This window comes from Larimichthys crocea, chromosome II (assembly GCF_000972845.2).
Source record: "Larimichthys crocea isolate SSNF chromosome II, L_crocea_2.0, whole genome shotgun sequence".
Classification (NCBI taxonomy): Eukaryota; Metazoa; Chordata; class Actinopteri; family Sciaenidae; genus Larimichthys; species Larimichthys crocea.
In genome coordinates this window covers 941,594-968,047 of record NC_040012.1, presented here as the reverse complement: position 1 = coordinate 968,047, position 26,454 = coordinate 941,594, and the positions used below count along the sequence as shown (strand labels likewise).

At 43.9% G+C, this 26,454-nt stretch overlaps 1 protein-coding gene across 2 annotated transcripts; it reads left to right on the top strand.

Annotated features, from left to right (window-relative positions):
* The first annotated feature begins 776 nt into the window (after positions 1–776).
* On the top strand, positions 777–25,940 carry pds5b (PDS5 cohesin associated factor B). 2 transcript variants are annotated; one of them, XM_019275747.2, is made up of 35 exons: positions 777–894; positions 7,531–7,658; positions 7,994–8,197; positions 8,619–8,705; positions 10,418–10,515; positions 12,021–12,147; positions 12,465–12,545; positions 13,032–13,172; positions 13,904–14,019; positions 14,269–14,363; positions 14,548–14,693; positions 14,978–15,129; positions 16,177–16,290; positions 16,415–16,496; positions 16,596–16,644; positions 16,799–16,938; positions 18,150–18,265; positions 18,359–18,464; positions 18,577–18,737; positions 18,934–19,057; positions 19,146–19,304; positions 19,511–19,579; positions 19,763–19,899; positions 20,006–20,129; positions 20,343–20,547; positions 20,791–20,905; positions 21,139–21,271; positions 21,350–21,469; positions 22,052–22,114; positions 22,225–22,370; positions 22,554–22,626; positions 23,608–24,023; positions 24,178–24,258; positions 24,980–25,076; positions 25,156–25,940. In XM_019275747.2, exons 2-35 carry the CDS (start codon positions 7,551–7,553, stop codon positions 25,186–25,188), a joined length of 4,218 nt encoding a protein of 1,405 aa, XP_019131292.1. In that variant the 5' UTR covers positions 777–894; positions 7,531–7,550; the 3' UTR covers positions 25,189–25,940. The 2 variants fall into 2 exon arrangements, with proteins under 2 accessions (XP_019131292.1, XP_010740751.2); XM_010742449.3 differs by lacking the exon at positions 777–894 and adding an exon at positions 1,711–1,836.
* The last annotated feature ends 514 nt before the right edge of the window (positions 25,941–26,454 follow it).

The window sequence follows — 26,454 nt, the reverse complement described above, 5'->3', positions numbered from 1 at the left end:
AATAATCTGTGGGAAGAAAAAAGATAATGAATGACTCCATAGTGGCCTCAGGGGGCAGAATAGAAATCATCGTTAATAATCTGCATAAACTTCCTTTAAAATATGAACTGCACCACTGAGATAAATGGACTGTACACATGCGTGTATGTCTAATGAACACACTGTGTTTGTTTCATTTTCACACACACAAAAAAAATCATTTGAAAGCGACACAGTCTCTGGTGCGTTCACGCGCTGTCGGAATAATGGGCTTTCAAATGGAGAGCGAAAAAACAGAACACGATGAATGTTTGTTTGTATTGCGGGAAACTTAAACGACACTTTGTGAAGCAAGGTGTGTTTGTTTACTGTAAACAACACGAGCCTATTTCAGTGTCTGCTTTGTAGACTCTTGTAGACTGTGACATGATATCCTGAACTTACTCAGTATAAGGCAATTTAACTCACCGAGCATCACTGTGTCGAAAAATATACATATCACATTTTTAAAAATTAGCTCTAATTAAACAAGACATTCTTAATATGCCTATTTTATTCTGCTTCTATTAAATTCTTTAATCTAATTTTTATGCTAATATTTTAAATGTTTTGGGTTTTTTCAGGGGAAACGCTACAGCTACCGTCCTCCAGGTACAAACGTGTTTATATATATATATATATACATACACATACATACACACACATGTAATTAGATCTCTAAATGACAGAAAATACGAGCCTGCTTTGAAGGAGCCGTCAGCCCTGCACGGGCTCGCTCTATAGGTGGCGCTACACGCTCATCGATGGTTTGTACCCATGGGCACTGAATCTATACATATTGGCGCCATTTTGGAGCTAGGAGGGGGAAGAGAGCTGCAGAGAGAGGACACGATTGATCACAATTCACCGTATCAGGTAAGTAAATGCACGAATAAGAAAAACCCTTTCGGGATTAAAAAAAATAATTAGCACCGTTTTCCGGCGCCGCTGTGGGAAAACGGGGTGGAAACCCGGGATTGTGTCCGCGGATTAGCCATCTTTCCAGCGCTAATAAAGGTGGAGCGCAAGCCCGCCTCGCTCGCTTGTGTTCTCGGGCAGCCGTGTCCGAGTCACGGCGCTGGCTGACCCTGGTCCTGCGGCGCTAAAACGGTTAGCTAGTGAAATATTAGCTCTTTCGCTATAAGGCTATAAACGCCTCAGCGGCACGAAGCGGGCACACAGTGGCGCGAAATGGTTTGTGTGAACGGGGCTTCGGGATATCTACGGCGGGTATAACGGGAGTTTTAGCCGGGTGTTTTTGTTCGGTGCAACGTTACTATCTGTCCGCCCTCTGTCACTGAGATTGCTGCTGCTAACGTTAGCTCGGCGAGGCTAGCTAGGCTAGGCGGCTAACATTACAGCAACAAGGCAGCCTGGCTCTAACACAGCCCGAGGCCGGGCTGTGTTAGAGCCAGGCTGCCTTGTTGCTGTAATGTTGACGGCGGCTAATCGAGTTAGCCGCCGCATTTGCTCCCTTTGAGCCTCGTACGCGTGCATTGTGTACATATGCGTGATTACAAACTGACAGTTATGATCTTACCTTTTTTTACTCGCGAGGACAAAGCGGCATACCTGAGCCCCGTGCGTGCACACATTGTGAGAGATGTATAACGTTAGTAAACAACAAAAGGATCCGAGCGAAGGAGACAGGAGCTGCGTGTTGTTGTGTGTCACCGTCCCGAGTGGAGGACAGTCACCTCCACGGTGCTGCAGTGTCTTTTTTTTGTTTTGTTTTGACAGCCATAGGCTCCGATCATTGAGTCTGTCACCATCACAGCCTCTCTTGACATGTCCGATCACATGGCTTTCATAATCAAGGTAATTGGAAAGTTCAGTTTCATAGGAGTGTGTTTGCACATTGTGTGTCAGAGCTGAGGATAAGAGTTGGGCTCGCCTTTTTGTGCACGTTTTCTGGCTTTTGCCTGAAACCACATGGGCTAATGTTTCATGAGGAACCACTTAGCAGCAGCTCTGGTTGGAGTTAATTTCTGTTTTTTCTAATCTTGCCCCCCCTTTCTTTCTTTCTACGTCTTAATCCAGGCTTGCAGCCCTGCAACTTTTTCTTTTTTCCCCCCACACTAAAAAGGAAAACTGAGTAATTATGTTGGGTTGCATTCTTGCTCTACAAAGCCACAACGCTGCTCTTTCAGTTTGTTCCTCTGTGATGGTTTGCTTGTGTGTTTTGAATGGGTACAGAGCCGCTCCGCCTGATGGACCTCGGACGTGATCGTACCCGCAGTGTCGTCTGTTTGTGGATGTCATGTCATGTGGGCCTCTCTGGTGGTTTCACTCCTTCCACCGCCGTCTCATTCACATAACCTTTGGACTAATTTCAATCCCTCCTTCTCTGCTCGTTGTTGTTCCTGGCTGGCCTTCACTAGTTCAGATTTGGCAGGGGCGTGCTCCGTTTAAGAAAATGTCTTATTTCTTCTCATTTCATCTGGAGGAAACTCTTTGACGGTGCACTTTGTGAACGTGCCCGCACGAAGGTTGTGGAGTTCACCCTTAAAACCCATCCGGTGTCCAGTCCTCCCTCTGTTCTGGTGATCACCCACAGCGTTAAAACAAAGGACGGTCTGTGTCAGCGTCCAGATTAGGTTAGGAGGACTGCCCCGAGTCTTCATATTCCTGCTGGCAGCTTTGCGAAGGGCCAAAGTGGGGAGAGCCGAAGCAGCTGACAGATAGAAAGCCTTGGCGTGGGGGGAGGAGGAGGGCTAAATGTGTTCCTCTGTGATAAACCAGCAATGACTTGAAAGTAGCCCATGTTCAAGAGATTTAGTGTGGGGTAGAGCCTGTGTGATTATTTACTGCCGCTTCTCATTCAAAGTGAAATATTCCCCACTGGATGGTATCCAGGCCTCCGAGTGGAGGAATACTCCACTCTGATTGGTGTGTGTGTGTGTGTGTGTGTGTGTGTGTGTGTGTGTGTGTCAGTCAGTGTGGTAGACCGGGAGAGAGAGAGATGGACTCAAATTTGGCAGCAGCTGTGGGGTGGAAAAGAAGGTCAGAATGGAACAATTTGGCAGGCTGCCAGTGTCCAGCCGTGCGTGTGTGTGTGTGTGTGTGTGTGTGTGTGTGTGTGTGTGTAAAAGCTCAAGTACAGCTGCAGAAAATTGTTTGGTTGTTATTCAAAACTCACTATTGTGGTCGGCTCTCTAAATCAAACCCAGCCAGCGCCTTTTGTCAGACGACAGACCTACTGACCTAGACTGCTTCATAACCATCAACTCTGCTTCAACGTTAAAACAACATCAGTTGCTGGTCGGAGAAGAGAAGCTCTCTGTTTTCAGCACCTGTACGCAGTGATTTATTTTAAAGCTAGTGGAACCTCGTCCTGCTGACTCCTCCTGGAGGAGCTTGTTGTGGAGCAGGACAGAAAGCTGTTGATGTTTGCCATGTTTCTATCTATGACAGTGATGACTCTGTCTGTTATCTGTCTTTTGATTGGCTGGCTGTCATTCAGGATGTCAGACACCACTAATGGATTTTTTTGACCATGCCTCGAGAAGTCATGCAGTCACTTCACCCCTCGCCTTCTGCAAGCTTACATAGATTGACCTTGTTATACTCCAGTTATATGACAGGTCAACATGAGATGACCTTATTATTAAATATGCTGTTATTGAGTTGTTAAGTCTGTAAAATAGTTCAGCTGATTCATCAGCTAGTGTAATTGTTGTGGTGGATTATTTAACAGAGCAGCTAGTGTGTGTCTTCACTGGACTCATGATTTAATGTGAGTTCAGTCATCAACAATTCAGATGCGATTCAACGATTCTCAATATATCAGTTATAATCTATCAGGGCCAGAAAAATATTGGTGGATTGTTTCAGTGCATAAAAACGGCAGACAGGCTTTTTTAAAGCCTCCACCTGAAACGAAAATGTCAGTTGTAGAGTAGGGCTGGGCAATATGGCCTTTTATTAATATCGCCATATTTTTAGGCCATGTCACGATACACAATATATATCTCGATATTTTGCCTCAGCTTTGAATTAATTTTGATGCATACAATCACAGCAGTATTATGATTCTATATGTCTACATTAAAACATTCTTGTTCATACTGCATTACTATATGCTCATTTTAAACTTTCATGCAAAAAGGGGAAATCACAACTAAGTCAAAGTTAACAAAAAACTGTAAACATAACATTGTCATTTCAAAACAAAGTGCACGTTTTGTGCAAAATTGTCACAGACAACATTTCAAAACAAGAAATTAGTGCATGCTGTAACTCGCATGGCATTTCAAAACAAAATTAAAGTGCACTTTTTCTACATAATGCCACTACAATATTTAAGTGCTGTTTTTCTTTGGAATTAATTTGTCCTCCTCCATGTGTTACCGTTAGCACCTGTCTGCTGTGCGCTGCACGCACGACAGACTGACGTATGTAACTAGGTGCGCTTGTTTTGTCTCTCTGTGAGGGAGGCGAGAGAGTGTGAGAAGCCTGGAGTTAAATGTCCGCTGCTAAAAGCAAATGCGTGACAACGTATACTCATTTTCTACAAGCTGGCTATATTCCATATATCACCCAGCCCTATTCTAGACAACACAAAATGAACACACAGAGAATAATATGAATAAAGACATGACATGTAAAACATACACGTACGTGTGTGTGCATGTGCACAATTTCAACACAGCGGTTAAAGTACTTATTCCATGGAGCATGGAGAATGGAGCTCTGCAAGTTCTGAAGAGCTGCAGATTCATGAGTTCAAATAAAAATAAACCTGTGGATTTAAAACAAGTGTTGAAGTGCTCTGGAACATCATCATCACTTGTAACTTCTAAATAAAAACACAGTGAGAATCTGGAGTTCAGGTTACAGTCATAATGGGAAATCTGTATCGTGTATTACTCCAGTAATGAAATGATAACAGATAAATGATCAGAAATGATTTATAAGTCAAAACTGTTGTTTGTTTTCTTTTCTGCCATGAAATAATTGTGACTCTTCATTGCTTCACTGACGGATAAAGTGTTGATGCTGCTTCTGTCGTTCCCTCTCGCACTGTGTAACTTCAGGCACGGGGTACCCACAATGTAAAACCAAACTAACATCTCTAACCCAGTAAATGTCACGAGGTTGGAAATAGTTGCAAGCGGTTTCTAACCTTCAAATCTAATAAATGCTTTTTAACACATTCTGTCCACACACAGCGTTCCAGAGTGTAAGCAGCACATGTTTTTATTCACCCTGATACGTCCTCATCAGTCATGAAAAACAAACCTCCTCAACACAGAGTGTGCACAAACACCTCAGCTGAGGTGTTTCCTGTGGGAAATCCCTGCAGTCCATGTCACAGTACAGCAGCTCATGTAGTGATGAGCTTTCTCTATGACTCACAAACATATAATAATCATTCTGATTATATAGACAAACAAAGACAACATCTGTTTGTGTGAAAATAAGTGATTGCAGACATTTGATTGTTTAATCAAGGGATTCACTTCGGATTGTTCTCATGCACTTCTTCAAATATTGATGGAGCATACATGAAAGTTTAACCAGGAGAGTCTGTGGCGTTTGTGATGACCCAATCAGCTGTGACTGAGGACGAGGTAGAGCTGGAGTCCAGTGATCACAGACTCGGGCTCAACCTATCGAAGTCCTCGGGCAAGACTCTGAACGCTACATTGTTCCTGTGTGTGTGTGTGAGTGTGTGAGTGTGTGTGTGTGTTTTATTATATGGTCTATTTACCATTTCTCTCTTGAACATTCTGATGGTCTGTTTGCAGCTGTAGAGCGGTGGTACAGATAAGTTCATATAAGCCATATGTTCTATGTACAAAGAAACAAAGTGATGATCTCTGCATCACATCATGTTTTGCGGCAAACATTTTCAACAGGTGATAAGTCTGGACGAGCCAGTTCAGCACCCAGACTCTTACCAGCCATGCGCCATGCTGTTGGAATACATGCAGAAAGTAGTTTGACATTGTCTTGCTGAAATAAGCCAGGTCATCCCTGAAAAAGACGTCATCAAAACCTGTATATATGATTCAGTATTAATGGAGCAGGTTACCCATCATGCCATGTGCACATATGTACCCCCCACACCACCACGATGCTGGCTTTTGAACTGTGTGCTTATAACAAGTCGGATGGTTCCTCTCCTCTTTAACCCAGAGTACTCGGTGTCCATGATTTCCAAACAGTTTCAGATTTTGACTTGTCAGACCACTGGACAGTTTTCCACTTCACCTCAGTCCATCTTAAATATGCCCAGGCCCACAGAAGGCAGTGGCATTTCTGGATGTGGTTTTTATACAATTTTATTCTTTCAACTATCAGTTGTGGATGCAGCGATGAACCGTGTTCACAGACGATAGTTTCTGGAAATGTTCCCCGGCCCATGCAGCGATTTAGTGACAGAGTTATGTCAGTTTGTGATGCAGTGCCGTCTGAAGGCCTGAAGATCACAACATATTGGTTTTCAGATTTCTTCTGATTCTCTGAATCTGTTCATGGTATTATGAACTGTGGAATGAAAACATCATTCTTAAATTGTTGCAATATTTGCCAGAGCAGTTTTTCAGAGTGATGAACCCCTCCTCATCTCTACTCCACAAAGCCTCAGCCTCTCTAAGATGTTCTTTTTATGATACCAACCTGTCACCAGTTCACCTCATTCACTGAGATCTTCCACCAGCTGTTTTCTTTCTGCATTTCACAACTTTTCCATTCTTTTGTTGCCACTGCCCAACTTTTTTCAAAAGTGCTGCTGCTATAAAATTCAGAAACTTCATTAAACATTTGAGAAGTTTTCTATTTGCTACTTTTAAATCAATCTGGATGTTTTCCACGTCTTCACATTTTGGCCGTGCAGACTATTTATATATTCATGAACTATGAGTCAGGCTTTAGTTTGCCTGGCGAAGGGGGTGTAGGTAAGATGTAGGAGGAAAAATGAAGTCATGTTGCTGGTTGGACACATTTCTGCTATTTAATATCTTTAATGGACAAAGAGCGGCGGCGAGGTCAGTTTAGTAACCGTTGCCAAAGAGCAGCATAAAGTGCAGTGTGACTGATCTGGCCATTAGCAGTGCAATGAGATGAAAGTCTGAGCACGTTTTGCGTCATGCCAATGCTCCAAACATGAATCAGGTGTAATCCCTGAAAGGCCAGTGGCCGTGATAATAAAATGTGGAGCACAATGGCAGCGGCAGCAGCAGCTTGCAGTGAAAAGTCAGCGTGCTCTCTGAATGCAGCAATTTCATCATTCAGTCAGCTTGTAGAAAGCTATTACCGTGCTGCGAATACCTCGCTGAATATTTCACAAGTCTCCATTGGAGTCTTCTTTGGAAGCTTTGAAGTATTAAAAAGATTTGCCGTGGGTTCCAAATAGTTAATGCAGTGCTTCTTTTTTTTTTTCTCGTTTGGTTTGAGGTTCAGCAGTTCTTGGGGGTTTTAGCTTTTTAGTCCAGTTTTTCTGTATTCTCCGACTCCCCTTCTCTCTCACTCTCCTGATTTATTACAAATGTTCTTCTCTTTCCGCAGGCAGTGAAGAGCTAAAGAGGATGGCTCACTCTAAAGCTCGAGTCACGGATGGGAAGGTGACCTACCCCCCGGGGGTCAAGGAGATCTCAGACAAAATCTCCAAAGAGGAAATGGTCCGCAGGCTCAAGGTCAGTGTCGTTCTGCAGCCACGACTTCTCTGTTCATTGTGTGTGTGTGGATGTCAGGCATGTCAATATAATATTGTCATTGATGAAGGATGATGATGTATCCAGCTGGCTGTAGGTCAGGAGGTAGAACAAGTCATCCACTAATCAGAAGACCAGTGGTTCGATACCCGGCTCCTCCGGGATTTGCTCTGATTCACACAGCTCTAACCTATAGCTGGGATTCATGATTCATTATTAAAAAAATATATTCAAATTTCATTTTGAAGTTTGCACTGTGTAACTGAACAGAAGGACTTTAAAGCTTTTCATCTTGGCACCTTCTCTCCCTCTTCCAGATGGTTGTGAAGACCTTCATGGACATGGACCAGGACTCTGAGGAGGAGAAGGAGCTGTACCTGAACCTGGCCCTCCACCTGGCCTCAGACTTTTTCCTCAAACATCCAGACAAGGACGTGCGTCTGCTGGTGGCCTGCTGTCTGGCAGACATATTCAGGATTTATGCCCCCGAGGCGCCCTACACCTCCCCGGATAAACTCAAGGTACGCCGCTGAAGATTCTGTAGAAAGCAAAACAGAATACTGCAAAGTCACACTATGCCACCACCAGCTTTACTCACTCGGCAAATAAAAAGACAGAACTATTTGTTACTTGGTGAATAACCAACATTTTTGGGTGTTAGCCTGAAAAGACCTGACTGGACTCACACCTTTTATGCAGCATTCGCTAACATCATTCATTCTTCTGTGTGTCCATATTTCCACGTTTGTTCTTATCTCTGACTAATCATTCTAAACGTTTGGCCTCAAACACATCTAGGTTTGTTTTGTTGTGGCTGCTGTTGTATGTGAACTTTGTGGTGCTGCCCTAACCACACCTGAGGTTTGCTTATGACTTTGTGTGTGTGTATGTGTATATGTGTGTGTGTGGAGCATTCACTGTGTGTTTCTTTCTTGTCTGCAGGACATTTTCATGTTCATCACAAGACAGCTCAAAGGACTGGAGGACACTAAAAGTGCTCAGTTCAACAGATACTTCTACCTGCTCGAGGTACGTGCCTGCGGCGTGTATGGATCAGTGATGGGGGCGTGATCACTTGTTTTCAGTCTGAATCTTTGAATTGGGTTTGACTTTCAGTAGATTCTTTCTGAGTATTAGAGATGTTTGGCTGAGAATGAAGAGATGTTTTAGGGTGTCGGCCTCATTAATGCTCACAATGTGTAAGTGAGATGAGCAACAGCAGGTGTTTATTTGAACGTGTCCGATACATTGAAGTTACAGGTGCAGCCACTCACTGCTCATGTAATCACTGCTAGTGACATTTGCCCTGTGCAAGCGAGAGTCAGCACCACCTAAAGTGAGAAGCCAACTACCGACATGTTTTCTACCCCGCTTGCTCCTAATAAAAAGATTAAAGGTTTGAATTGTTCAGAGATTTGTTAGCGTTGGACCATGACAAATCTGGGTATTTTACCAGCTGGGAACTGGCTGAACTCAGACCTTAATCAGTGGCTGCAGCACAAAGCACAGCTCGGTGTGAAAAGCCTGTCTTTGGAGACCTGGGAAGGAGAACACAGGGACGTCATGAGTCCAGATGAAATGAATATTTGTGAAATAAAATGACGGACGAGGAGCAAACGTAATAAAAATAGGGAGTTAAATTTATTGTAGAAAAACCTTATGACACATTGTTATTACAAACAGAGTAAATTCATCTTTAAGCATGAGTTGAAGCTACGCCTTAAATGTTATGGATACATTACCATGGCAACCTGGGTCAACGTGAACAACTTTGTTGCAAAGTTGGTGCATGGCTGCTCTGTGTGTGTGTGAATTGCTCAGTGACTTCTGGCCTCTGAATACATTCACTGCATGTATGGAGTGAAGATCTTGTGTAACTATATTGTATGTGGTGCATGTAGAGACTCAGAGCAGGAAGCAGTGGTGACAGAGTGACTCTGAACTCTGTGCAACAGTTTATAGGTAATATGTTTATCTCTATGTGCAGCGATCTGGCAGTTGTCTTTTCACCTCCTTCAGGCTGCAGCAGACTGTTTGATGTGAGATCAGAGAACAGTCAGAATAGATGAAATGTAATAGACCTGCATATCTTAAGGAAAACTACTCAGATGTTCTACATTCTTTGTTTCTTGCTGGTGTGTTTATTAATTCATGGGAGTGTTCATCAAGAAGTCCTCCATGAAATCGTTGAGTCTAAATGGAAGAAAATATCTTTAGTTTGCAACTTTATTATTAAGATGATGATTATTAATTCCATTTAAGTCCAGTGTCATAAATTGGACAATCACTTGAACTAGTTTTAATTATATTAATTGTGTGCTGTGCTTCCTGTAACAACGGTGAAATCCGTATTGTTAGTGACAGTAGCTATGAAAGGGTGTATGAGATGAAGTTTTTTTAACTTTGTGTGGAATGAAAGTCATCTCAACCAAACCCAGGCATGTTGTCATTATGCATGGAGTGCCTGTTCATTGTAAGCAGGCCATAATCAATATTTTTTTATAACGACAATACATTAAATGACAGTGTAATCGGAGAGGCGTCGCTCTTACTGATGAGTCTACTGAGGCTCATCGTCTGAATCTGTAGCTCCAATCGGCTTTCCTGAGTTTCAGCTCGTTGTTGGATGTTCAGCCTGAAACGTTCCTGTTCGATCCACCCTCACGGCTCTCATAGATTTGTTGCTCTTTGGCTCCTTATTGTTGTTATTCTTCATCTTCACCTCCTCTCTTTTCCTTCAGAACATAGCATGGGTGAAGTCCTACAATATCTGCTTCGAGCTTGAAGACAGCAATGAGATCTTCACCCAGCTTTACAGAACACTCTTCCAGGTCATCAAGTAAGTATTTTAATCGAAGCCCGCCTCAGTGTAATATTGTTCATATTCATCATGGTTTATTGTGTGGGGGTGTGTGTGTGTGTGTGCTGTAGTCCTTAATGACACTGTAGTTCTTCTGTCTGTGCTGCTCTGTCATGAAAGCACACAGTAGCATTCCAGTTGTTTCTCTTTGATTGCCCTCACTCCTCTCCTTCCTCCTAACCTCGCTCTCCATTTCACTCTACCCAACACAACCTTGAGGGCTGAATTCTGCAGTACACAATTTGGCTCTTTGCCATTGGTAGAAAAAAAATGTAGTCATGCGCCAAGGTTGTGCCAGCACAATGTTTTTTCAATCATATAGTAAAATTCTAAAGAGCTCTGCTTTCCATTTGAAATCCAAAGGTGTATGGGAATCAGTGGACTCTGTAACAGTGTGGTGGGTGGACCTCAGATCCTCCAGGAGGACCAGGGAACCACTTCCCATCAAGAAACTTTCCATTTTAAAGTTAAATACATCAATCTGGTGCACATCTATGAAGATCTTTCTTTGTTCTTTTAAACAATATTTTTGTTAGTTCAGACATTTTAAGTTCAGTATTTCATGGATCAGTAGTCGATGGGAATTGCCTTTCCATCTTGTGCTACTCCAGAGTTGTGAGCTTGACTCACTAGATATACATACATATATTGTCTGGACTGTTGCCTGCAGAGGTAGCTGTTTGAGTTCCATTTATGCACATGCACATGATCGCATGTTCACAAATAATAAGGTTATGTTTTCTTAGCTGCAACAGACAGACCAGAGAGAAAAACATCAACTTAACGTCACCGTTTGCTGCCTAAGAGGAGAGAACACAAGTTTACCTGGTTGCTTTTCCTGCAGTTCACTGCAATTATGCTTCATCCTCTCATCGAAGTTGTAAATATTTTCTCCCGCACGAGCGCAGCACTAAGACAAAATGTGGAGCTCTGGCAATGTGAAACTAAGTGAAACCTGAGAGATCTTTTCTGCTGTGAAGAGAAGTTTAAAAATGTTTGAGTTCATTATGAAGCTGTGGTGGGACAAATTAGCCTGTGGTGGGCTGTCACAGGTAATTAATAGGAAGCACCGCCCTCGTGTTTGTGTGTGTTCCTTTTGCGTGGAAGTGACACTTTCAGTAAATGGAAGGTAATGCAACTAGTAATGCCTGGCACCATCGAGGACAGCAGTCACCCAATACAAATCTAGGTAATAAGCTTTACCTCCTGCTGTCGTGCAGATCATTATGAACACACATACCCTCCCTGCCTGTGTGTGTCTGTGTGGTTTGTTTTCCAAATGAGCTATCTGCAAGTGAAAACTACAAAATGTCTTCTGCCAGCATCACAAATCTCACCACGGTGCACCACAGATTAAGATTCTTGTCCTGAATGTGGGATGTACACACATCCACATGATTTGAACCATCCAATCAGGAACCAGCGTGAATTACTATATTAAGCATTTGTAATAATTCTACTCTTGACCCCTCTCGTCTCCATAGCAACGGCCACAACCAGAAGGTGCACATGCATATGGTGGACCTGATGAGCTCCATCATCTGCGAGGGAGACACCGTATCACAAGAGCTGTTGGACACAGTGTTGGTCAACCTGGTGCCAGCACATAAGGTGTGTATGCAATCACACAAAGAGTGACGCACTGTTACGCACACACACACACACTGTGAATATAAGTAGAAAGAGCTCAGTAAAGGACAGTCTAAAGTGAGCTGATATTGTAAGACTGAAGCTTATATCATGTTCAATACCCTGTAATTCAATGAGACCCCTGCAGGTGAGAGGAGGTAAAGCAGCTTCAGAGAGAGAAACATCTGCCACATGCATCCTGATGGCATTCTTTGGATCTTTGGACTGTCATCTTATTTTTCACATTATGTCTTTGGTCGTTATGTTTTCTGAGCCGCTGTTCTTTTCTCTCCGTCCAGAATTTGAATAAACAAGCGTACGACCTGGCCAAAGCTCTGCTGAAGAGGACTGCTCAGGCCATTGAACCCTACATCACCAATGTAAGATCACATCTCTGACACACTCTTTAACAGTTACTGTGGAAACACACTGTAGTTTCACAGCATGTGAACCAGACCAGCCATGCTAGAAATGTCTCGGCATATTTGACCAAGAAAAGAAGCGAATCAATGTGTCAGATGCGTCAAGTGTTCAAGTATACACACCGTTCACATGCAGCTTCAGTGTTGCAATTTCAGATTGAATTGAGGTTACTGGGATATGTTGTCCCACAACTGGAGTTCATGCAGAGCAGACATCCTACCAGAGATCTGTACCTGACCTTTGACCGAGGAGGAGCAAGAAACAAGAGCACAACTTCACAAACCCTGTGAACCTCGTGGTCTTTGTTGCACATCCTTCCTTTCTCCTGCATACTGACAGCTGTTATAACATCTGTTATGAGGAGCTTGGAAAGGAGTTTGGGTCATGTAGGACTGATTGTTAACAGTTATTCCCGCTTCTCTCTCTTTCTCTTCCTCCCTCAGTTCTTCAACCAGGTCCTGATGCTGGGGAAGACCTCAGTCAGCGATCTGTCTGAACACGTGTTTGACCTCATCTTGGAGCTTTACAACATAGACAGCCACTTGCTGCTCTCGGTGCTGCCTCAGCTGGAGTTTAAACTGAAGGTAAAGAAAGCATTGAAGCACATCTCCATCTGTCACATCACATTGTTCGTATAGCTGTTTGTGACACCTGAGCGATGTATAATGTAGATTTAGTTGTAATGTAAATAGCAGAGTTGGAAGCAGCAGCCATGCTCGTGTTTATTTGGTGTTACGAGTTTATCCACACACCCGACAAAAAACCTGCATTTCTCTGAGCCTTTACACACAGAATTCCACCCTCTGCAGGTTTGTTGATTCATATTAGAAAGATAAAGTAGTCAGCCAGTCAGCATAATGTTGCCTCTGCAGTGTCTCATAAAGGCATCCTGCTGATGGATAATGCTCATTAACTGTTCAGAGGGAGTGTAGATCACTGCTGTCTCCTCAAAATAATAGCTGCGATAAAATCTCTCCCCCACAGACTGCACACACTCACACTCTCTCTCTCTCTCTCTCTCTCTCTCTCTCTCTCTCTTGCCCTCACTCTTTTCTTCTTTATCTCTCCTCGCTTCTTTTCTCTCCCCAAGGCTTTTTTTTTCTTTCCCCCTCACTCTTTCCTTACCTCTCATTGCTCTTCTCCGCAGCTAAAACAAGATTAATACCAAAGAAATCGCTCCCTTTGTGTGTTATGAAAATGGTAATGTCTCCAATGTAGCTCATGTAAATGACTTGGCGTATCTGCCCACACGACGCGGCCAAGTTCTGTGCATCATTTCTCTCTCTGTCTCCCTCCTTCCCCTCCGTCTCTGCAGAGTAATGATAATGACGAGAGGCTGCAGGTGGTGAAGCTGCTGGCTAAGATGTTTGGAGCCAAGGACTCTGAGTTGGCTGCGCAGAACAAACCACTCTGGCAGTGTTACCTGGGCAGGTGGGTTTCAGAGATGTGGCTACGGCATCCACAGATGCTTTGAATCCACATGTACTCATCATGTGCACAACATGCAGTTGTTATTTCTTATTGTTGGTGCAGCTTCTATATTTATTTTCTTGTTGTTTGGTGAGATTAGTGTCTTGATTTTGTTGTTACAGAGTTTTAAATCTGGCTTCCTGAGAGACAGCATGTGCACGCACACCCCGCAGAGTTGCAGACATTAACGTTCATTTCTTTCCCCCGAAGGTTTAATGACATCCACGTGCCTATCAGACTGGAGTGTGTTAAGTTCGCCAGTCACTGTCTCATGAACCACCCAGACTTGGCCAAAGACCTCACAGGTAACTCAGTGTTTGTTCACTCTGCCTCTACATGGAGGTGATAGCATAACACTGTGACACACTTCGAGCTCACGTCTCTCTCCTGGAGCGTGTAATCTGGAAGACATCCGCTGTGTTATTCTGTCTGTGCGCCGTGGCCCGTTCTCTCACTTCCCACTCGTTTGTTCCTGTGTTCTTTTCCCAGAATTCTTAAGAGTCAGATCACATGACCCAGAGGAGGCCATCCGCCATGATGTCATCGTCTCTATAGTAACTGCTGCCAAGAAAGACTTGTCGCTAGTCAATGACGCACTGCTGAATTTTGTAAAGGAGAGGACCTTGGATAAGAGAGTAATTACTTGAGTTCTGTGTCTAATAGTGTTTGTGTGACAGTCAACATCGATGTTCATCGTGATTATAAATGAAGTCACTGTGTTTGTTGAGCTTTAAGATTCAGAACCTGAAAATGTGTTGTTGGAGAAATGTCAAAGTTTCTAATTTTCTTAATGAGACAATTACAATTCATATTTCTATTGTCCAGTATGATAATGGATCTTTTAGACCACGCTGTATTTCACTTGTTGATCATGATCGGGAACGTCTCACCTTCATCTCGTCCTCCCCTTCTTCATCAGTGGCGTGTACGTAAGGAGGCCATGATGGGCCTGGCATCAATCTACAGGAAGTACTCGCTGCAGGGAGAGGGAGGGAGGGAGGCCTCTAAACAGATCTCCTGGATCAAAGACAAGCTGCTCCACATCTACTACCAGAACAGCATCGACGACAGGTGCGTGTTCCGCTGTGTTCAGAGGAAAACGGGAGAACTGAAGTTCAGCAAAGCGTTTGGGGCAGGAGCTTTTTAGACTTCCTAAAAGAGTCTGAAGAGACTGCGAGTTCTTGAATCAGTCGCTCTTGTTGCTTAACCACAGCTGCATGTGTGCCTTCAGCTATTGGCAGTAGAACTTCTGCTCTTACAACTTTTGAACTGATTTGTCTTGTTGATGGATAACCAGCCAAATGTAATATATCATTCATATTAATGTTGTCGCATTGAGATACTTTACAGCACACTTTGGCAGCCAAAATCTGCCAAAAGTACAGTACCTGTCAGCTCTGTATCTCTATTAACGGCAGCAGTCTGCTCTCTGGGTTCTGAGGGTAGATTTTTCTCTACACTCAAACAGTTTGTCACTGCAGTTATCATAAAAGACGAGACGACAGTTTGACCACTAACAGTAGTTCACTTTGATCTGGAAACTCTGGTGTGTGATTGCGTCTCCACCTGCACAACAACGAGAGCCAACAGGAGCTCGTTGTCGAAAGTCATTCTCCAAAAATGTCACCAGCTGCAGTAGATGAGCCGTGTTGAGGCAGCGCGGGCTCCTCCAGAAAAATCCTCAATGACAAAACACGAAACTCCACCCTCTGTGTCTAAGCTATCCTTTGAACCAGCGTGCTGCTCGGCTGCCAACAGGGAGGGTGTGTGTGTGTGTGTGTCTGTGTGTGTCTGTGTGTGTGTCTGTGTGTGTCTGTGTGTGTCTGTGTGGCAGCGCAGTACACACTCAGCCGATTTATTTTTTATAAAACCTTATGAAATGTGATCATTCAAAACTAAAGTGTAGAAATGTTAGAAGAGGTGTTAAAATGTGAGATTATGTCGGAGAAATGTTTAATTGGACAATCAGTTTGTTTAGAAACTCGCAGTGAGAGACTGTAATCATATTCCTGCATAAATATTTGATAATGAGAATTCAACTGGGAGCTTCTGAACATCAAAGAACAAACAGATATTCTTCATTTGAATCAAAAACATGTTCTCTGTGTGCTTCCACAGGTTGCTGGTGGAGCGAGTCTTTGCCCAGTACATGGTGCCTCACAACCTGGAAACCTCTGAGAGGATGAAGTGTCTTTACTACCTGTACGCCACCCTGGACACCAACGCTGTCAAGTAAGTGTTCCACGCACTGATGCAAGCTTCATTTAGTAAAAAAAATGAACATTTGGAGAAGGCTGTCTTGAGATTACATCAAGTTTGAAGTATGTGAAACGTTCTCCTCCTCTGTGCCTCTCAGAGCTTTGAATGAAATGTGGAAATGCCAGAATCTGCTGAGGCATCATGTCAAAGACCTGCTGGACCTGATCAAAAAACCCAAGGTACCTCTGACTGAAGCATGCTATAAAAACTCATGTGTTCACATACTCTCCTTTTTTATGTTCTAAATTATTATTTCTGTTCTGTTTGTGTATTTGTAGTCTGAAGCATCGAGCAAGGCCGTCTTCGCCAAAGTTATGGTGATCACAAGTAAGTACCTCACACGTTTAAAAAAGGCTAACTTGAATCCAGTTGTTGGCAAAGCTTCACTAGGAAAATATAGAATGAACTTGCTGAAACAGGATGACTTCCTTTTTAAATCTACACTTTGTAGACACAAGCTTTTAATTCTGTGTGTCTATAGGGAACCTACCGGACCCAGGCAAGGCTCAGGACTTTGTGAAGAAGCTGGCTCAGGTCCTGGATGACGACGAGCGGATCAGAGATCAGCTGGAAACCTTGGTCAGCCCGTCTTGCTCCTGCAAGCAAGCCGAAGTGTGTGTGGTGAGTATTGATGTTTGTGTCTGAGATCAGTGTAGGGCCTGTTAACTTGAAACACTGTCATCCCTCCGCTGCTTTAGTTTAATGTATAGTGACCATAAATTTATTGGACTCTTATTTTATTGGATATTCTCTGAAATATTTGGATTAAAGCACACATCAGGAAAACTTCAAGCTCTTTTTAATCGAGGTCAGTGTTTTGGGTTCCAAAGGTTTTTGAACTGTTAATTCCTCAGTCATCTCTTCACCTAAAATAAATAGACTAGATCAGTACTCAGTGTTTAGAATAGTGTGGGCTGTGGTTGTTAAGTGGTGAGTTAATCTAACAGGATCAGGCACTGCAGTGGATGGCTGCAGGGTTGTGTGGTGGTGGGCTGCTGTTTATATGTGCTAAACTTAACCACTGTGAAACAATCAGGAAATAACTTTTTATATCTCTGATTAACTGACTCTATCAAGGCCGGCGCTCGCTCACTGTCTGTGTCTCTCGAGCAAAACTCTCTCAAACCATCAAACACAAAATAAATCAAACTTCTTGGTGTTTCTATTTTACAGCATAAATTGCGAGCCAGTCTCAGATTTAGAAGCTGGCACACGGGATGACTTACTTTAGCGTTTTTCTAAAAGTTAGATCCGGATCATCTCCAATCAGGTTGCTGCGTTTTTTGTTACTTTAGAGAAATTTATTATTTATCTATGTTTGCGAGAATGGACATGGAAATACTGTACGTAGAGACACTGTTGCTCAGATTATTATCATGAGTTTCTTTTGCCCCCGTCACACTACTGTTTAATAAACTGATCTGATCTGAGCAGATTGATCTTTAATATTCTCTCTTTCCCGTGGTTTCCTTGATTATTTTGCACAGAAACGATGATGATTGAGATGAAACATTTATCACAGCAGAAGTGCTGCTGCTGCCCTTAAATGAATCTGACAGTTTTCAGTTCAGACTTGTTCACTGTTGTGATACAGTAAGATCGTCTTTTTCTGTAAACATGACCAGCAGGCTTATTCAGACACAAGTGTTTAATTGCTCTCATGTGTCATGTCAGAAAGGGATTATATAACAGTTGAGCTGTTCCTTTAAGTGCTTGTGGTTCCACTAATTCTTTAGCGTCTAAAATCCACAGGTGAGATGGAGGGATCTGCTTGTTTTCTGTACTGGTGTCATTATTTGAATCACTGTGTGAATCATCTGTCACCTCTTCAGCGAGACATCACCAAAAAGCTCGGCAGCCCCAAACAGCCGAGTAACCCCTTCCTGGAAATGGTCAAGTTCCTGCTGGAGAGGATCGCTCCTGTACACATCGACACAGAGTCTATCAGGTACTGTGTGTGTGTCTGTGTGTGGGAGATATCCATTTCTATCCAACTGTGCAATATTTGACCTGTTTTTAATTTCTCTCTGTCATCCATCAGTGCTTTAATAAAGCAGGTGAACAAATCTATAGACGGTACAGCAGATGATGATGAGGAGGGCGTCCCCACTGAAGAGGCCATCAGAGCAGGCCTGGAACTGCTGAAGGTAAAAAATAAAATAAAAATAAAAAACCTCCCTATATGTACAAGATGATAAATATTTCTTAGACGCCGTCCACACATTTTGAACCCTTTTAACCCGCTTCCATCCCACACAGGTGCTGTCGTTCACACACCCGGTGTCGTTCCACTCCGCAGAGACGTTCGAGTCTCTGCTGGGTTGTCTGAAGATGGACGACGAGAAGGTTGCAGAGGCTGCGCTGCAGATCTTCAAGAACACGGGCAGCAAGATGGAAGAGAGTTTTCCTCACATCAAATCGTACGTCCCATCGCCTGACGCATGCTTTAATCCGTTCTCTGGCTCTCAGCAGGACGGATGCAGCCTCACTCTCTTTAATCACACACACAAACACACTATGGTTATCCAGGTTTTGGTCTGAGCATGATGCACTCTTCATGACTTATGACTTTACTTTGTATGGTTTGTAATGTGTTCTCCTGCCTGCTCCCTCCAGTGTTCTGCTGCCAGTACTACAGGCCAAAGCCAAGAGAGGCCCCCCTCGCCAGGCCAAGTATGCCATCCACTGCATCAACGCCATGTTCACCAACAGAGACACACACTTCGCCCAGATCTTTGAGGTCAGTCAGTCCCATCTCTCTCACATATGATCTAATGTTGTGATGCTTTTGTCAGTATTAATAAAACGTTGTGTTGGTGTTCCTCCAGCCTCTGCACAAAGGCCTGGACCCCGCTAACCTGGAGCAGCTCATCACTCCCCTGACCACCCTGGGTCACCTGGCTCAGCTTGCCCCGGAACAGTTCGCCGCGCCGCTCAAATCTCTAGTCGCCAACTTCATCGTGAAGGATCTGCTCATGAACGACAGGGTACACACACCATATACTGCATACACGTCACACACACACACACACACACACACACACACACACACACACATCAAATATATGGAAAATAAGTTTATAATGGTTCTTCTAGTTTATTTGAAAAGCATGCAGCCACAGACCTAGGATCAGTTTTCTTCTGTTCCTAACATGTAAAGTAAGTCTTACAGCGTTCTCTGTGTCATGTGAAGGTCCCAGGCAAGAAGACAACCAAACTCTGGGTTCCTGATGATGAAGTGTCTCCGGAGACTCTGGCCAAGGTCAGCGTGGACCCTCATGTCTCTCTTAAAACTCTGTCCACCTGTTCAGACGTTTAATCTGAAGAAAACTTTCATGTCAATGATCATATTGTCACAGTCATGTTTTCTTTATTCACATTAACAAGTGAACAAAGGGATACTGTAACACAGTGACTAATCTTTGATCTTCCACCCTCTGTTCAGATCCAAGGCATAAAGCTGATGGTGAGGTGGTTACTAGGAGTGAAGAACAACCAGAGCAAATCAGGCAACTCCACCCTGAGGATGCTGACTGCTATCCTACACAGCGATGGAGATTTAACCGAACAGGGCAGGATGGGGTAAATCACCAACTGTACCTGTTTATTAGACAGCACTGATTTGGGTAAAGTGTTAATCTTACCGTGTACTTTTGTCTCCTCTGCCTTTTGTCCCATCATCCCCCAGCAAACCAGACATGTCAAGGCTGCGGCTAGCGGCGGCATGCGCCCTGCTGAAGCTCGCCCAGGAGCCCTGCTATCACGAAATCATCACACTGGAGCAATATCAGCTGTGTGCTCTCGTCATCAACGTAAGAACTGCCACAAGTCTCTTTTCATTCGTACCACGCGCTCATTTTCAGGCTTTGCATTTTCTTTTCTTTTTGATTTTTGATTCTTTTGAAATGATGCACCACCATCGGGTGTCACTTCCTCTCCAACACTACCTCTACTCTCCCTGCCCGTGTTTCTCTGAACCATTTCTCCATCTGTCTCCTCCTCTTCTTCCTCCTCATTCTCTGTAGGATGAGTGCTACCAGGTGCGACAGTGTTTTTCCCAGAAGCTCCACCGGGGCCTGTGCCGCCTCCGTCTGCCTCTGGAATACATGGCGGTGTTCGCGTTGTGTGCCAAGGACCCGGTGAAGGAGAGGAGGGCTCACGCTCGCCAGTGCCTGGTGAAAAACGTCAACATACGCAGAGAGTACCTCAAACAGCACGCCGCCATCAGCGGTAAAGAAACCAAACAAAGTCTTTTCAATTTTCAACTGAAAGCTGCAGCATGAAACAAGTCCTCCATCAGTGCATGTGGGGAGAAAAAGAAGTGATCTGACTGTAAAGGAGAAGTTAAAAATAAATATCTGGAGTTTAATAAGATCTTAAGCTGTCCTCACAGTGCATGTGGCAGCGATCATTAGCACTGCTGTGATGAGGTGGTATTGCTGTAATATTGACCTTGTGTGTGTGTGCCAACAGACAAGCTGTTCTCTTTGCTGCCGGAGTATGTGGTGCCCTACACCATCCACCTGCTGGCACACGACCCAGACTACGTCAAAGTGCAGGACATCGAGCAGCTCAAAGAAATTAAAGAGTGAGTCATTTCAGGGAAAGCTGATGATGAATAATGAGAAATCCAGATGAAACAATAAAAGCACAGAATAATAACTTTTTTTCCTTCACAGAGAATAATCTTACCATTCTGTTATCGCCATGTTTCATAAATTGTATCCGCAGAATCCCAAAAATGAAATGTCTCCATACAAAAACGACAAAATGATCCTGCATGAGTCCTCTGTGCTGATGTTAAACTTCCTTCCTGTTCAGGGCTCTGTGGTTTGTCCTTGAGATCATCATGGCCAAGAACGAGAACAACAGCCACGCCTTCATCAGGAAGATGGTGGAGAATATCAAACAGACGAAAGATGCCCAGGCTGCCAGCGACCCCAAAACCAATGAGGTGCACGTTACCTCTGTTCACATACACTGCTGTAACCCCTAACATCCCGCTGACCACACTTTTATGTCTCCTGCACAGAAACTCTACACAGTGTGTGACGTCGCCATGCACATCATCATGTCAAAGAGCACCACCTACAGCCTGGAGTCCCCAAAAGACCCCGTGCTGCCCTCATGCTTCTTCACCAAACCAGACAAGGTTTGAACAGCGGAGCTACAAATGAAATCTACCAAACATTCTGTTTTCTTTATTTCTAACGTGAACAAATGAACATTCACTGCCCCATCTAACCCCTACCCTCACATGTGCGGGCAAAAACAGGAGACAATCCGATACGTGAGGCAGATTTCATAGCGAGTGCCGTGCTCTTTATTCCACCTTAAGAAGGACTTTTTGCCATGACCATCCTATACTGCATCCACAAAGCTCTGAGTGACTCATAGACTCTAGCTGTTGAGACCAGCCCAGAATGGCTGTTTCTGGGTCATGAGTAGCAATGGTGTGGTCTGTTTACAGTTAATGCAGAACAGTGATGAGAAAGGGCAGATAGAGCACAGTTCAACACATCTGTGCATGACCTTTCATTAACTGATGTCTTGAGTTAATCGACACACAGGTCACTTGTATTGTGTTTGCTGGTTGTAGCCTAGTTTTGAGTGTGAGCAGGCTTGTTTGGACAGGAATTAGTTAACACACGCTTTGACTCATCAGATTGTTTGCAGGAGTGAAGCCTCTCCTCATAATCAGCAGACACTGTAACATATTATTACTCTGTTTCAGAATTTCAGCAACACAAAAAATTATCTCCCGTCAGAGATGAAGGCATTCTTCACTCCAGGAAAGGTGAGCTCAGCCAAGCCTCTGACCTGATGTCAGCTTTTCATCTCTGTGTTTTGTTGGTTGGCTCGTACCGTACGTCTAACTCAAACTCTCGTCACCTCGTGCTCCTCCAGCCCAAGTCGGCCAACATTCTGGGCGCAGTGAACAAGCCACTGTCATCGGCGGGGAAACCGCTCCAGAGCAAATCTTCTCGCATGGAGACGGCCAGCAACGACGACTCCTCATCCAACCCCGGCTCGCCACAACGCAGCAAGACCAGGTACAAGACATGGAACACACATACACACGCCTCACAGAGCCCTCCCAGTTCAGGTGGTTTTTCAGTAGTTGAAGTCAAACCTCCTCACAACACAGACACACACAGAGATGTGTTTGTTTTGTCACTTGCATCTTGAGTTACATTTCTTGTATAAAATGGTAAGAATGAATAATTGTGTTTCAGACATGACAGCACAGAAATGGATCATAGTGAAAACGAGGACATCACCCTAAAGAGAGCAGACAGCACTGATAAGGTATGAAAGCTCTATCTACTGTGACCACAGGCTGCTGTTAGAATGTGTTGTCTTTAGACTGTCTGAAGCTGTTGGGTCTTATGACTTCAGATAGCTCCTCCATCTTATTGGAGAGATCTCCCGTTCCCCATGATAACAGACTGTGCATGTACATGCTTTGTACCGCTTAGATCCAGCTCTGCATCCTCGTCTCCTTCTCCTCACTTCAGCAGGGATCATGGGACTTTCCACTTTTCCTGCCCAGCGCTGACAGCTGCTCTCGAGCATAAACGAGAGAGCCGTGGCTTTATTTAAACGGGTCACCCCATGTATCATAAAGTATGGCAGGAAAAAGGCAAATAGTGGACTCCATAGTTCAAGTCCATGTTTGCACACAAACTGACGGAGGCTGGTGTTGAAAAATACAGTGAAGTGGTCAGAGCTCCTGTAACTGGCTACCACCCACACAGCGCCATGGCAACAGAAGAATATATAGATTATTTCTTCCAAACTATCAGGATATCTTGTGTCATCAGAATCTCCTGGAAAATGTTGTAAAGCTCATTCTGATTATTTTTATCGGATTTCTCAGAAGTGAAGCTTGATTTCATCTTCTCTCTGTAACCATGACACCGATCGGACAAACACGCAGAAATAGAACAGCCGTTGTGTGTAATGCAGTCTTAATGGCCAACATGGAGAAACTGAAGTGTTATTAGTATTATAAAAATAACATTTCATCGTCTGACTGCACAAATAAACAGATCTGAAATGACAACATATCTTAGGACAAGTAGAAGTTGGCGTGTTGCTGTGATCCGGTGAAGTGTTGCTGTCATAAACTCTGTTTTTGATTCTGCTGTGCAAACAGAAGTGAAGAGCAGCTCAGGCAGTGTGTAGACTGTAAAAGCAGCATGCAGACTTGTCGTGTCTTCGATCAAAGACGTGATGTCTCACAGGACTGCTCGTTCATCCTCCATCATGTGTTCTTTCCTTTTATAGGATATTGAGAAGCCTCGTGGTCGCAAACGTGGCGTCACCTCCAGCGACGACCAGGACAGCAAGCCAAAGCGCGGACGCAAGAAGGCGGCGGCCAACACGACTGCAGCGGCCGAGTCCGAAGACCAGTGGGACGAGGACAACCGGCCAGAGGATGAGCAGAACAGCCCACCGAAGAAAGGACGCAGGGGCCGACCACCGAAGTCTGCCACTTCCAGCCAGGAGACGCCTGCCAAGGGAAAGAGGGGACGAAAGAAAGCGGCTCCTCCACCCGAGGACGACGACGAGGAGGAAGAGGAAGAGGAGAGGATGGAGGAGGAGCCAGAAGACGAGGAGGAAGAGGATGACAGGAGCAGTGAAAACATGGAGTTGAAGACAAAGGGAGGAAGGCAAGCCAGGGCACCGCGGCGATCACAGGGGTAAGAACTAGAAAAACCTGCCTGAATACAGACAGAAGCTGGACCAGCCTCAATAACAACATCTGCTCTTGGCACTGTTAGACTGATTTTTGTCAGCAAGATTCACTTTGGACTCAAACTGTGGTGTCGTTTGCATTTTGTCTTCGTTCAACAGCTCGGAGTCAGCAGAGTCCACACCGCAGAAGAGGAGAGGACGTCCACCCAAATCTGCTCAGCCGGCTGCCAAGAAACCAGCGTAAGACACACACACACACACACACACACAGTTTGAAGCATAAAGTCTAGCATTGTTTCATTGTGTCATGAAGTTTCACTTTAGTGGACCAGGCAGCATCATTTTTTAAAATCTTGTCACAGTGTCGACTTGTTGGAAATGTTCTCAAAGATTTCAGAGGAAAGAGAGAAACTTTCTCTCAAACTCCGATTTCATCAGGTGGAAAATAACTCAAGCTTCCTAACCTCTGCTTGATGTATGTTTAAAGTGTGTGTCTGCAGGCTAGTGATTTCTCCTTCTTGTACAAACTGTTACAAATAGCTGAAATGGAGCTCAAATATGTCGCAGCGAGTGCTTTAAAAATTCACCCTCAGTTGTCATAAATGTGGAAATGATCTATAGAGAGCAAACCAGGCTGTAAACATGATTATTTCTGCTGTGAAGTTGAAGCATAAAACACTGCAGACTACTAAAAAGAGCCAAAAGTGTTTTACTATTTAACTACGTAGTGTATTTACTTATTGTAGAAGCACATAAACCAGGGAGAAATGACATGTTACAGACAGATCACAGACCTGCCCGGCAGTGCTGTGTGTAACATACTGATGTCTTGGGCACATTCCTGCTGGGAGAGATTTTGACAGATTCTCTTCGGTGGGCGGTGATGATGTCGTCATGTCCGTCTCCCCGTGGCATGCCGAGGCTTTCTGATTCACTGTGTTTCCCCCGTGTCGGTATCCAGGCGCGGCGGGCGATCGAAGGCAGCTGCTGCGAAAGACGACTCTGACGAAGACGATGAAGAAGAGGAGGAGGAGCAGGAGGACGAGCCAGCACCAAAGGTATTTAGAGAAATTTAAGAAGCGTAGAGGAATCTAAAGGCGGCTTTTTGTCCCTAACGTTGTCCTCAATGTGCTCCAGGGTCGCAAGAAGGCCGCAGGGCGAAGAAGATGAGCTAGCAAAGGACGGAGGGCGAATGAAAACATCACGTCATGGAGGAATGACGTAGGAAAGAAATTATGGACATTTGAACTTTTTAAACTTTTCATACACCGACGCTCCTACTGTTACACAGATTCACACACTTGCATATACCACATGCACACTACATCAGTACATCCGTATTATCAGCTGTGGATTGTTGCATTGTGATGATGTTCGCCACATCAAGTAGAAATTTTAACAGAAAAACAAAAAAAGATCACTCTTGTAAATAGTCTCTTCTGTCTGTTTCATGTTCTGTTGTTGTGTTTGATGCTGACTGGGGGGATGTTGTAAAGCCTTTACCCGCCGATATTATTAAAGTGCTCCCATAAAGCAATACTGCTTATCAATCATTCCCTCTGTGTCACACTTTTTAACTGAAAGAGGTTAACAATGATCTTCTCTGTGACATTAATTGTCATTTTACTTTCAAAGAGAAACCTGCGTTTTGTTTACAGTTCTGTATGTTAATACCTTCTTTCTTTTTTTTTACCATGTTATTGAAACATTAAAATGTCCGAAACCTGTCCAAATGTAGAGTTGCCTCTGGAAAAAGATAGTAGTGTGCGTCTAATTTTTAGGTTTGTACTTGCTGGTAGATGGAAGTCATGAAGCAGCTGTGGTTGTAGTGTTTGTCATTGCTGATTAACTTGGCGTCACATCCACCCAGTCAGATTCTCCGTTGTATCAATATAATTCTCTATAAAACCTGATATGCTCCATTTCTCTTTATTTTACTTCAAAATTTTGGGGTGAAGCATTTTCACTCGTCCGCGACTGCGCAATCAGCTGTGATGCCTTCAGGTGGGACTGTGGTCAGAAAGACTTTATTCCATTGTGATCTACCATAAATGCATCACCTTTGCAACTTCCCTCGACAGGTAAGTAAAGACGGATTAAAGGGATAGTTTGGGTTTTTTGAAATGTGGGTATGAGGCTCTTATGTATATTCTGTGTGTTTACCTACAGTAACAGTACAGCTTAACTAATAACATTCATTTAAAGGTCCAGTGTTACAGTGAGGTTTGTAGATTGCAACCAAAAGAATATCCCTCACCTCACCTTGCTCTTCCAAGCGTGTAGGAGAACCTTTAAAACAACTAAGGCCTTATCTAGAGCCAGTGTTTAGTTTGTTCTGGGCTACTGTAGAAACATGGTGGACCCTGTGGATGAGGACTTGTTGTCTCTGTGGACAGAAGTCTCATTTTAAACTAACGATTATTATTTACAGGTGAT